This window comes from Camelus bactrianus, chromosome 12, assembly GCF_048773025.1.
Source record: "Camelus bactrianus isolate YW-2024 breed Bactrian camel chromosome 12, ASM4877302v1, whole genome shotgun sequence".
In the NCBI taxonomy this organism is placed as follows: Eukaryota; Metazoa; Chordata; class Mammalia; order Artiodactyla; family Camelidae; genus Camelus; species Camelus bactrianus.
The window spans coordinates 30,301,208-30,314,965 of NC_133550.1; the positions used below are offsets into that span (position 1 = coordinate 30,301,208).

A 13,758-nucleotide genomic window follows, 5' to 3' on the forward strand; every position below is an offset into this window, starting at 1 on the left:
GTGAGGCGTGAACCAGTAGCTGTGATGGGCAAAGGCCCTAGGCAGGGCACACGTGCATCCTCAGGTGAAACAGGGGGTCCATGCAGCTGGAGAGCAGTGAACATGGAGTGAATGGTCAGAGACGAGGTCAGAAAGTCACTGGGACAACTGAGTTAGTTGTGTGGTCCTCTTATGACCCCCAGAGATGGTGTACTCTTTGAGAACACAGGTCATGCCCTTGTATGCAACCTCTTGGTGCCAACACACTTGATGGAACTAAACTGAAGGAGACGCCAAGCTGAACTGTATTTTGGCTCCGGGCAGGCAGTTTCTTGCACTATGAAATTTGCATAAGACAAATTGTCCCCACTTTGTTCTGGTTTGGGGCAGGAAATGGGTTTAAAAGTGCTTTCAGTTTTCATTTTATAATTGTTGATTGGCTTTCATTCAGTTCAGGAGACAGAATATAAGGATAAGTATCACTGAGGAGGGAGTCTTCATAAGAAGACATACCCATTCATTGATCCAACAAGTAGTTATTGAAGATGACCAAATGGCAGAGCTAGGACAATGCAAAAATGAAATCAAGCACAGACTCCTCTCTCAAGCAAATTACAGGGAGCGTAGAAAAGTTAAAACATCTGTCTAATTGATAATATAAGGTACAAAGTATCAACTGAGAGAGTAAACAAGGAATTATGAAGAATAGATGACTACATGTAAGGCAGGGTAGCAGTCTTCATCTCATATGACAGCTCTCATCAATAGTGGTTGCCTAGAACAGTGTTAAGAAGGATTCTGAAGCCCTATATGAGCTCATGAAGAAAAGTGCCATGCTCAATTTCTTGGGTCTGCCATGAACAAAGAAGCCAAGTGGCAGACATTCCAAGTTTTTTTTTTTGCCATCCAAGCTTAAGTGGAGACCAAATAAGTGGAAATGTAGCTTTAATAGTGAATTGTGTCCTTCCTTTTAATACTTAACATAGAAATATAATAAATATGTTACACTATTAAAGTGGAAAGGGAGGAGCAGTAAAAAAAAAACTCAATTTCACAGTTGCGTATACATTTATATACCTCTTTAACTCTAGGAGTTTTTAATAAATAAGAGAAAGAACAAGGAATTCTCTGCTACTAAAAGATTAACTGCAAAAGACTCAGCCAAGGCATTATCACTTAAAATCAGAGGGCCAAATTCTGGACTGAGGGCCCCTTCCCAATCCAGCCTACAACCCCCGCCAAGCCCATCCGCCCTCCTCTCCTCTCCCCAGAGCTCCACGGGAAGCCATCCGGAGGAGTCTGCCAGGAGAACAGTGAAATCTCTTCCCAGAACTGGATTTGCCAGTCAAATCCTTCCTTCCCAGGGCCTGACCAGACAAGGCAAGATGTCCTTCTGCTACTGCTCAGTCCTTCACAAGGCTGTTCAGCAACAGGTTTGGGGCCAACTTCCTAAGTCTCCTTTCTCTGGGATTCTGTCCACAGCCCTATTTTAAGGCTGTTTGAAGAACTCTGTCAGCCTGGCAGCGGCAACCCAGAGATGGGATTTAGTCAGATTCTGACACAACAAAGCTCCAGATTGATCTTCCTGCTTGCTAGTCAAGCTGGGAATGAGCCAACGGCAGTGCACAGGCCTCAGGATCTAGAGAGAGATGGAATTGCTTTATTAATATCACCAAGTGAAAGGGGAGAGTGTTTGGGAGTTGCTGTGCCAGCAAAACTTCAAAACACAAACAATGGGAAAGGAGAGGAGGGGAGGAGGGCCAGGTGGATTCCCCCCAGAGGTGCACCCTCTGAGGGTGGCCATATTGGGAGGAGGCGGTCACCCTTGTTGGCCACTGTGTAAGTCAAGAGGAATTGCTCTGTCCTCTCACCTAGAGTGACAGCCCTGCAAGGCTCAGGAAAGAAGGGGACAGAACAGAGCTGCAACCAACAGATCAAAAGCTTAAAACACAAAAGTTTCCAAAAAAAGGACTTGGGCCTTTTTAAAAAGGCAGCCCCCAAAAAGTGCCTCCACAGAATCAGCTCTGTGCAGCCTTTACACTAAACTATTTCCAGTAGCACAGGCTGAGCATCTCCAATAGGCTGCCCAGCCCAGAGCCTGGTTGTGAAGCCATTGGTGCTGCCCTCAAACCTGTGGCTCAAAGACCTTGCTTTATTTTATTTTTATTTTTATTTTCATTTCAGGAAAAAGGGCTGTAAAAGGAAGGGGAGTCAAGCAGAAATACGATGTGTTCCTGAAGCCCAAGTCCAGAAATGGCCGGGCAAGACGAGCATTCTGATGCCTCGTTCAACATTCCTTGCTAAGCATCTACCAGGTGCCAAAACCCTGTCTTAGAGCCTCATGGGGCTGGGCAGAGCAGATGCTCCACAGAAACCTCGGTGGTACCCACAGAGGTGCTGGGAAAAGGCCAACAGACGCTTTCGTGAGCCCACGTGGGACACCATGGAGATACCAGAAATAACTAAGTGGAAGCCGTGGATTAATTAGCTGTGAGGGCAAGAGGCAATGACACTTTGGGGATTAGAGGTAACATGTTCCCCGCTTATACCCACACCTTGGTAAGACCTGGGGAAACAGCTCAGAGCATCATTGAAGTCATTTCTGATGATGATGATCAGAGGGGAAATAATATTTACTGTTACATTCATATATATTATAGCAGTTAAGTCTTACAACAAACTTAGTAAGTGCATATAATCATCCCTGTTTTACAGATGAAGAAATGGAGGCTCAGAGGGGTTGAGGAAGTTGCTCAAGTCCGCAAGGCTGGGAAGTGGTGGAGCAAGGACTAAGTGCAAGTTCATCTGACCCCCAAGATCCCTGTTTGTTTCATTATGCCTCACCATCTCTCAGCATTACAGGAAATCATCAAGGCTCCCTTGCACAGAGCACAGCATACAAACTGTGCAAAACAAAAACTTTGTTCTGCTTTTGTTTCTTTTTTATATATATTTTAATTTTCAAATTTATTATCCACCTTGTTTTAATTATATGAACACACTAAATTTATTTTATTTTATTTTATTTATTTTATTTTTCTGCTTTTGTTTTTGAATGGTAAGGTTCAGAGAGCTCAGAACAGAAACAAACCCATGCACAGAAGAACTTGATTTATGATAAAGGCTGCATCCTCTATCAGTGGAGAAAGGACTGATTGATTCTTTAATAATGTTGAGAAAACTGACTCACTAAATGAATTTGGATCCCTTCCATACAACATATAGAGAGGTAGACTCCAAATGAATAAAAAACAAACATGTAGGGGGAAAAACAATGAAGCTAAGAGAAGAAAATATGAGAGACTATTTTCATGAGCTTAGGGTATGGAAGGACCAGCTAAATAACATCCCAAAAGCACAAACCATAAAGCAAAAAAAAAAAAAAAAAAAAAAAAAAAAAAGAGTTGGATTTGATTACAACAAAATGAAGGGCTTCCATTTAAAAAAAGTCACTATGGACAAAGTTAACAGAGACATGGCATAGTGGGAAAAGATACAGATATTTGCAATGTCTAAACCCAACAAAGGATTAACATTTAGCTACTTAAGAAACATCAATAAATCAACAGGAAAAACAACAGAAAAATGGTCTGTGAATATGAATAGGCAGTTCACAAAACTAGAAAGTAGAATGCCAGTATGCTCAACAGATATATAGGAAATGCTCAAATTCACTGGCAATAAGAGAAATGAAAATGAAAGCAACTACGAGGTTCCTCATTATACCCAACAGACTGGCAAAATTAGAATGCTGAATAATAAGGAATATTGGAGAGGATATGAGTAAATGGGAACACACACACTGCTGGTGGGAGTCTTGACTGGTGTAGCCATTCAAGAGATTCATCTGGAGTGACTACTGAAACTAAGTACAGATAAATCCTATGACCCAACAAACCCATGCTGGGGGACAGAGCTCAGTGAGATATCTGCACAGGTCCATAAGGGGATAAGCAAAGACTATTCATGGCAGCACTGCTTGTGGTAGTAGGGAATTGCAAGCAACTAGCTGCCTATCCCTAAAGGATGGATAAATGCAAAATACGGTAGGAACCTACTATGTGGTAGTTATTAGTGCCTTTCACCAATTATTTCCAGTTTTCCTCCTTCTAGACTCAGGGTAGACTTGCACTTCTCACCCCTTATGAACTCAGAAATGGCTGTGTGACTTGTTTGGGCCACTTGTGGACCAGTGTGTTATTTGTCACCTTCTGGACAAAGCTTTTATGAGCCAGTGAGTGATTTGCCACTTTCTCTTTCCCTGCCATGGTGAATGGTGGAGGCCCCATCAGCCTACAATCTGAGTGAGGTGGGAAGCAAAGTTCCTACTGGGCTGATGGATTCATAGTACAGCCAAGCAGTAAACCTTTAACATTTTAAGCCATTAAGAATTTGGTGTTGTTACTGTAGCATAACTTAGCCTACCTTGATTGATACAACTATGCAGCTGTTAGAAGCAACAAACTAGATATACAGCCAACAACATGGATAGATCCTAAAATCATAGTGAGAACATGGAGGAAAATGGTAACAACAGAACAGACTCCTTGGCACAATATCCTTCCTATAAATCATTAATACTCACACACAAGGCAACACTGTATTTTTTACAGACACATACATGTTCCAGAGTATTATTATATTAATAAACACCTTAGATGGGTACCTAGAGGGGAGCTGAGATCAGAGATGAATAGAAAAAAATTAAGAACTAAAACAAGAAAGAACCTAGCATTGATCATGATGAAACTTCTATAAACTTATGAGTATGAATTACTCAACTCTCTATTATATCTGAGATCCAAAAAGAAAAGAAGAGGGTAAGAGGTGTAAATAACTTTCCTGTTGGGTTTGGTATGCATTTTATGCCAATCAGCTCTGTAAGCACAGGGTTTCCCTTTCCCCACCAAGTTTTAATTGACCCAGACAGACCTCACAACCTCCCTGGTTACCACGCTTCCTTGGTACAAAGATTACAGCCACAACAGCTATTGCCAATATCCCATTTCTCTGTGATCTAAGAAAGGTGCCTCTGTGAGGGAACAGAGCAGGGAACAAGCTGACTGAAGAGGCAAGAACTGAATGGCACCAATCAATGGCTTTGCTGATCTGTGTCCTCCCACGTGAAGAGCGAGCCCCATTCCTGAAATGATCTCAGTTGAGGACAAATGAATGGGCAGCTAGAATGGCCAAGTGGGCGAGCCAGCAAGTCATGCTCAGGCCTGTACCTGCAGGAGATGATGCAAGGCTTTCAGCGTGAATTTGCTGTGTTCCTGGAGGACGTGGGGGTCAGGAGTAGGCTGGCTTGGAAATCCACTGTATAGACACATTACATCAATGACTGTACAAGACACACTTGAGAGACAAACACAGCACAGCCCACACAGTTCACCAAAGAGGGTCCCTACCATCATTTTCTTTCCTTGGTGTAGTGTAAAGGGGCTGGGCTTGAAGTCAGGCAAACCTGACTATGAATTCAGGGGATGCCCCAGGGAGAAGCTTCAAGTCTCTTTACCAGACTATTGGCTCTCCTGGGCAGGGACCAGGGATTATTTGACTTTATATCTCCAGCAACTCATGAAATGTATACTGACTGAATAAAATGATGAGTGAGTGAATTAGTTAACTGATTAGTAAATTAATTTTTCTTCCAGTCATCTCTATTTAACCCATCTTCTTTCCCTCAGGCATAGAATTAACTCAGGGTATCGAGCTATTTATCTCCATGCCTAGTAAGGTGTCAGGCACACAGCAGAAGCTTATAAATATTTGCTGAATTGAACTGAACTGCTTATACGCTTCTTTACTCATTCATTTTCTTTTAAAAACCACCAATTTAGATAAATGCATTCATTTTATTTGAGGCACCCCCCTCCTAGAATGTAAATAATAGTAATTCCTTTAAATTGGCAAATATGTAACGTGAGATTCTTTCATATTCATTATCAAGATTAATCCCACATCAATGCTCTTTTATTATGCTCTTTATATAGATAAGTAGGATAAAGCTCAAAGAAGGTAAGGAATCAATTCAGTTTTCTGGAATTCAAGCTAATCAATATGGAAGGAACAACAGAACTAGAACATCACCATTTTGCAATCCTCAGTGTAATAACTGACTCAGGTAAGGATCATCAACAGAAGCTAAGACTTCTGGGAGGAAGATTGTTGGAGAACAGGATATTCATGTGCTCTCAAATTAGCACTCACAGACTGATAGTCACAAAGGGAAAATATATCTTTACGATGGTGAGATCTCACTGTCACTACCTTTAAACAAGAAATCAAACTTAGCGTCTCCAGCTGTGGGACAGCCTGATGTTACGTGCTCCCAAACGGATGCATTGGCACGTACACAGTAACACCTGTGGGTATTCCTGCCAAACAGATTTCATTTTACTTTAACCATGAGGAAACCATCAGACAAATCCAGAATGTAGGCCCTTCCATGAGACACGTGGTCTGTTTTTCTTCAAAAACAGTTCTGTCATGAAAACATAAAAAGGCAGGGGAACTGTTCTCAATTTAAAGGGACTAAAGATATAGAACAATCAAATGTAATGTACTGGTTCCTAAGTTATAAAAGTCATTCTTGAGCCTTTTCAGGAAAATTAAATAAGGACTGAAGAGTAGATAATATTACTGAATTACTATTAATTTTCTGAGGTGTGATATTATTATCATACTAATGTTAAACCTCTTGATTGTGATAATGGTCTTATAATTATGTAGGAGAATGTCTATGTTGTCAGGAAAGGCAGAGGAAGTATTTGGGGTGAAGATTAGGGGTGCAATGTCATGCTACCTGAAACTTACTGTTAAATGATTCAGCAAAACAGAAATGTACATGCATGTGTATGTGTAAAGAGAGGGAAAGGGATGGGGCATACAAATGTGACAAAATGCCAACAGTTGGTGAATCAAGGCAAAGATAAAGGATATACAGGTATTCACTGTACTAGTCCTTCAACTTCTTGGTAGGTTTGAAAATTTTCAATTAAAAGCAAGTTGGGAGGAAAACATTGGTATTCTGGTTTTAAGGCCAAGGATTACCCAGGACACTGGCCTACCCCTATAGGAGGCCTTTGGTGTACAAGCAATGTCCGTCCTTCTTGTCTCCAGGACTATCATCAGATCCCTTTCTAGCCAGAAAGAATCATGAGTCATTTAGGTGTAGGAGGCTGCATTCCTTCTCATTCATTAAAAGAATCTTTTCTGTTGATAGGGTAGCAATATATGCTCAATATGGATTATAAAATGAAGTCTATTTTCCACCCCATTTTCATTTTAATAGTAAAACACATTTGCTAAATATCCCAACTAAAGGTTGAAGAAAAGGCCATACTTCACTGTTTAAGCTGCATTTTCACTAATTTGGTCGCTAGTTAAAGGTTTAAGAGAGACGGCAGCTGTCAGGCGTAAGTGCTGCCCTCCTCCCTGCCCTCTCCCCAGCAGGCATGACTATTCAATCACTGAACCTTTTCTGCAGCCTCAAATGGTACCCTGCAGAATTTCCTCGTGGTAAGGTTTTCCTTTTTTACTTTCCTTTTCTTTCTTTTTTAAAAAAGACATTAGAAGAGAAGGAAAATATTCACTCTTCTCTTCCCAGGAGACTCACTTACATCCAAGAGCTTATGTAAGATGTTTTCTCTGGAAAACCATTGTTTTCAAGGTCCCTGATTTCCTCCTGAAATTATTCAATCAATAATCATCTGTTAACTGCCTACTGTGTGCTAGTGCCTGGGGTGCCAAAATGAATTAGATCCAGTTCTCCTCCTGAAGCTCACTGATAGATACTGACCAGGGGTTCAAGTGGGGCACAAAGCAAGGAGCAGCCAACCAGCTGGGAAGGGGAGGAAAGGGCTTCAGAGAGGCGGCGGCACATTCTCAGAAGCCTTCTAGGAGCTGGAGTGTGAAAAGGTGCTGGTGGCAGCAATGTTATCAAGGATGTGTGGTGTGTTCTCATGACGCATTAGCCTCACTTTGTGTTCATCAGCTCCCACGGGTACCCGCAGGCACCTCAGCTGACTGTTGGTCAATCTTAAAGTGAGGCGGTTGCTGGCTGCTAGTATTCCTTCAGTGGCAGTCGAATCCATGAATGCTACCTGTTTGTGAGTGAAGTCTAACCTTTCACTTTGTGGTGGATCAGTTCACTGCAGCAGGTGGAATGGGCAGTTGTCTGTTGAGATGTGTGCAGTGTCAAGCTGGACCCACCCAAGTTGTGAAACAACTCCATCCCCGATGTCTGCAATTCCATCTCATCATGGGAATAATGCTATGGTAAGAAGACAGGATGGGATGGGGTGGGTGGGAGGATGATGGAAACTAACATTTACTGAGCAGCTGCTATGCAACCACATTGGTGGATGTTTACATCAGCTCATTTACTCCTGAAGAGCCTTGCGAAGCAAGGAAGAGTTGAAGTTATCCCAAATGGTTCCCCTACAGCTAGATCAGGATCAAAATCTGACATAATTTGAAGCAGGTGGAGAGAAGAGGAAAAAGAAAAAAAAAATTGGTGTTTACTCTGTGCATTAAGTGTCCACATATGTGATCTAAAAAGCTCTAAAAATTAGTATTATTATTCCCATTTCACAGATGAGCAAGCTGAGGTTTCAGGAAATTGTTCCTCTGGGTCCCGTATTATCTCTGTAAACTTCTTTGCCACCAACATTTTCCTGCATAACTAGTTGGCTGTAAGGCAGTTTTGCCATAAAAGATAAAAGAATGAAAGATACAAGAATGAAAAATAAAAGAAGGGCATTAAAAAGGACATAATAAAATATGAAAAAACAATGATTAACAAAATTAGTTAATTAGACTTCACATTTTAACTGTGAAGTCACTGAGTCCTGGAAAGGTTAAATCACATAGTCAAGCTCATACTCACTCAGTAGGTGTTGGTTCTGGGATTCAAATGCAAGTCCACTTGACTCTAAGCCTGTGAGAACTGTGTTCGCAAACACAACTAATGCTACCTTTCAAATGTGTGCCATCTACTAAGTGGCAGGGCACTAAAGTAACCACTGTGACAGCAGCTACATCTACTACCCACCAGGGGAATCTATTTGGGCCTCTTTGAATGTGTGGAAGCTATTCTTTGGAACAATCTAGAGAAAGAAAAAATAACCTCAATAAAAATCAAAATTATATTTTGGATAAAGCTCCAATTCGAAAAGATACATACACCCAGTGTTCATAGCAGCTATTTACAGTAGTCAAGACATGAAATCAACCTAAATGTCCTTCAGCAGATGATTAGATAAAGAAGATATGGTGTATAATACAATGGAATACTACTCAGCCATAAAAAAGAATGAAATAATGCCATTTGCAACAACATGAATGGCTCTAAAGATTATCACACTAAGTGAAGTAAGTCAGACACAGAGAGACAAATATCATATTATATCACTTATATGTGAAATCTTAAAAAAAATGACACAAATGAACTTATTTATAAAACAGAAAAACACTCACAGACATAGAAGACAAACTTACGGTTACCAAAGGGGAAAGTGGGCAGGGAGGGATAAATTAGGAATTTGGGATTAGCAGATACAAACTACTATGTACATAATAGATAAACAACAAGGTCCTACTGTATAGCACAGGGAACAATATTCAATAGCTTATAATAATTATACTGAAAAAGAATATATATATATGTATAACTGAATCACTATGCTGTACGCTAGAAACTTAACACAACATTGTAAATCAACTATACTTCAATTAAAAAAAATTGTATTTTGGCAGTGCCTGCCATCAGCCAGAGCTTACTTATTTCATGCTCACTGTGTGCCATGCAGAGTTCTAACAAGCACTGTGCATATGGTGGTAGACATACTGCTGCTCACCCATCTTCCTGCTTTCCCTCTGCTTCTCGGCCCTTTCCACCACCTTGAATTTATGCATCTACATACGGTTTGCTTTCCCCGGTGAAATACAAGCAGAAGTGATTTGTGTCACTGCCTGTCGAAGCCTTTGAGGACCAGTACATAATTCCCCATCATCTGTCTTCTCTGCTGTCCCCGGCATGGAAGCACATTGAGATTAAGGGGCTGTAAAATTGAAGCAGCCTAGAATATGTTGAGCCAACACACAGAGGGCATCTGCACTGGGAGTCACCCAGATCTGTGGAGGAATTTGCTTGAGTTAGAACTAAACTTTGGTTGCATTAAACTTCTGAGATGTGAGATTTGTTACTGCAGCATAACCTCACCTATCTTGACTAATAGTCATTGAATTCTTGTAACAACTATGATGGGGGTACTGTTGTTATAGCCATTTTATAGGTAAGAAACTAAAGCACAGAAAGGCTAAGTAATTTGCCAAAGATCACACAGCTAGTAAAAGGTAGAGCCAACTGTGAACCTCAGGAATGGAACTCCAAAATCTAAGTACTTAATCGCTACCTTACATTTCCTCACTAACATTTTTACCAGATATACTAATGCATAAACATCAAGGTCTACAAGTTCCTTGGTAAGCTTAGCCAATGTTTAAAGAATAAAAGAATTATAAGGACATATAATTAAAGAAACACCAAAATTACTTGCTTTGAAGAAGAAAAAAAAAACCAGCCTAGCTTCTGCTTGTAAAGCAATTAAAACTGAAAATGGGTTACAACAGAGGTGACTGTACTTTGGGGAATTGCCTGGAACGATGGAAAACCACTTAAAGAAAAACTCAGTTTCTCTTTCTTTACCCAATTCCTTAGAGTTTACCTTAAAGGGCAATAGACAAAATTAAAAGTATAGTGCTCTCACTCTATCCCTCCAAATTACGTTCTCTTTCTAATTGAAAAAAAAAATATTTCTTTAACAGATTCATTATTTTCTGCCTAAATTCAAGCAAATCCTTAATGAGTTGCTGAGATCCCTAAGATAAAATGGAATCATCAGAAACCTCACGTCATGAACTCAAGTGTGTCTCTCAGTCCTCTGTGAAGCAAGGACATTTGTCAAGGTCCTCTCTGTCGTGTGTGGTCCATCATAATCACCGCTGGCCAAAATTCAGGACACTTGGTTAAGTGGTTCTCTCAAAAGCAATTAATGCATTTCATGGGAACAGGTCTGGTCAGAAGGTCGGCCAATGAGAGGCACGCCATTTAAACCTGGGGACACTCACAAGCTGGCAGGTCTGGCTCTTTACTCACTCTTCTAAGTTTAGGGGATGTCAACTTTACAAAAGTCAGATGATGCTGATGATGGGAGGCAGACTAACAATGACTGAAAGAGACTGGTCTCTGGAGTCAGGCTGTCTGGGTTCAAATCCTAGTTCCTCTACATACCAGTGAAGAGATTTGGGACATATTACTTAATTCTCTAAGCCTGTTTGCTCATTTACAAGATAGACATGACCAGAATATCTATTTCATTGTCAGAAGGATCAAAGGAGAAGATGCGTGCAAAAAGCCTAGCCTAATGCTCAATACAAATTAGCTATCATTTTTATAATTATTACTAGAGAAGGCTTATTGCCCTCCCTTACTGTTTCCTGCCGCGTGGAGGGACATCCATTTATATTACACTCTTGGCTTTTCTTTACCTTTTTACTTACTGCTTCCCTGGGGAGGTGGAATGACTCATCCGGTTAGTGAGTTTGGGAGGAGGGGCTGGGCAGGCATAGTTTAGCCCCTCCTTCCACCCTCTCCCCGGAAGCCAGCTGCCTATAGGAAGAGAGCGGTCTGCTGGACTCCAGCACTGCCATAGTTTTCCAGGGGGAGGTCTGCAGTTTTTCAGCACAGCCCACGAATAGGTGCTTACATCCAATTAGTTGCAGGGTCCAGTATTAGGAAGCTGATTGTAGCTGGACACCTAAGTCACATTCTCCTAACTCGTCTTTATTGTAATAAAAGCAATATTTTCATCTCCATTTGCCCGATATATCTGGTGTCTACCTCAGCTATATTAGAACTGGTGTAGAGGAGGTGGTGCTATTTATCAGATTGCCTCCAACCTCAATGATTGTCACTGCAATCTTTCTGGTGGGCATTCAAGACCTTTTATGAGCTGTCTGGTCCAACTCAGCAATCCCACGTTTAGGAATTTAACCTTAGGATATAATCAATGACATATGAAAAGTTATATTACAGGGCAATTTACTACAGAGCTGATTACAGAGTTGAAAAATGGGAAACAATCTAAATGTCCAATATTCAATAATTGACTATAAGATAGAACATCATACAGCCATTTAAAGTGATACTGTCTACTGACAGCCATATGCAGAATAGATAAGCAAGATTATACTGTATAGCACAGAGAAATATATACAAGATCTTGTGGTAGCTCACAGCGAAAAAAAAGTGACAATGAATATATGTATGTTCATGTATAACTGAAAAATTGTGCTCTACACTGGAATTTGACACAACGTTGTAAAATGACTATAACTCAATAAAAAAAAGTTAAAAAAAATAAAGTGATACTGTCAAAGAGTATGGAATGACATGAAAAGATGTTCATAATCTGATAAGTGAACAAAGCAAGTACAGAACAATATGTACAACATCATTCTATTTTGTAAGGAAAATATGAAATGCATAAAGATGTTTGGAAAGAATATACAAGCTCTTAACATCTCTAGATGGTGGGATGGTGGGTCATTAAATTTTTTTCTTTTACTGCTTATGCAAATGCTCAATTTCCACCTAATGTACATATATTTCCTTTACATTAAGAAAAGAAGGCATTTCCAAAAACTGAAAATAGAGTTACCATATAATCCAGCAATCCCATTCCTGGGCATATATCCGGAGAAAACTATAATTCGAAAAGATGCATGCACCCACACGTTCATAGCAGCATTGTTTACAATAGTCAAGATATGGAGGCAACCTAAGTGTCCATCAACAGATGACTGGATAAAAAAGTTGTGGTATATTTACACAATGGAATACTACTCAGCCATAAAAAAGAATAAAATAATGCCATTTTCAGCAACATGGATAGACGTAGAGATTATCATACTAAGTGAAGTAAGTCAAAGAAAGACAAATATATGACATTACTTATAAGTGGAATCTAAAAAAAGACACAAATGAACTAATTTACAAAACAAAAAGACTCAGACATAGAAAACAAATTTATGGTTATGGAGTGGAGAAGGAGAAAGGAGGGATAAACTGGGAGTTTGGTATTGGTGGATACTAACTACTGTATATAAAATAGATGAACAACAAGGTCCTACTGTGTAGCACAGGAAACTATATTCAAAGGCTTATAGTAACCTGTAATGAAAAAGAATAGATATATAAATGTGTATAACTAAATCACTATGCTATACACCAGAAACTTATACAACATTGTAAATCAACTATACTTCAATTTAAAAAAAAGGAAGGAAAGAAGATATTTTTCATTTTTCAAAAAGTCAAGTGTACTGTGGCTGATGAAGAGAACTCCTGAGGAAGCTCAGCCCCTGCTTCTGAGGCTCAGATGGGCCTGACCCCCACCCCCATCCCCACCCTGTACTGTGGAAACAGAGTGATTAGGTGCCCAGGACTGTGCTCAGAGTCTTTTCTGACCTATCCGTTGAGGATCCGGTTGTTCTGACTTTGTTCTGAAAAAAGTCGGGGCAGGGTTCTGTAGGAGCCCTGTAGGACAATCAGTACTGGCTGGGTAGGGGAGGTGTTGACCCAAGCAAGGAGCTTTTAACAGCCTGGAAACAACTATCAGGAAATGGGTGCCTGGGACTTCGGGGCCTTCACTGCCAAAGATTAAAGTCCCAACCACTTAGCATGGCATTCAAGGCCTTTGGATCTGGCCCTCA

The 13,758-nt window shown here is 40.4% G+C and overlaps 1 protein-coding gene across 16 annotated transcripts in view; it reads right to left on the reverse strand.

Annotated features, from left to right (window-relative positions):
- The window catches only part of ABTB3 (ankyrin repeat and BTB domain containing 3), a 505,725-nt gene that overhangs the window by 242,143 nt on the left and 249,824 nt on the right, over positions 1 to 13,758 (reverse strand). Inside the window, exon 1 of one of the 16 annotated variants that reach the window (XM_074375124.1) lies at positions 9,840 to 13,403. The exons of the other annotated variants lie outside the window; for them this stretch is intronic. Coding sequence (XP_074231225.1) covers positions 9,840 to 9,897 — 58 coding nt within the window. The 5' untranslated portion in view covers positions 9,898 to 13,403. Of the gene's footprint in view, positions 1 to 9,839; positions 13,404 to 13,758 lie in introns of those variants that run through there. 16 annotated transcript variants of the gene reach the window in all.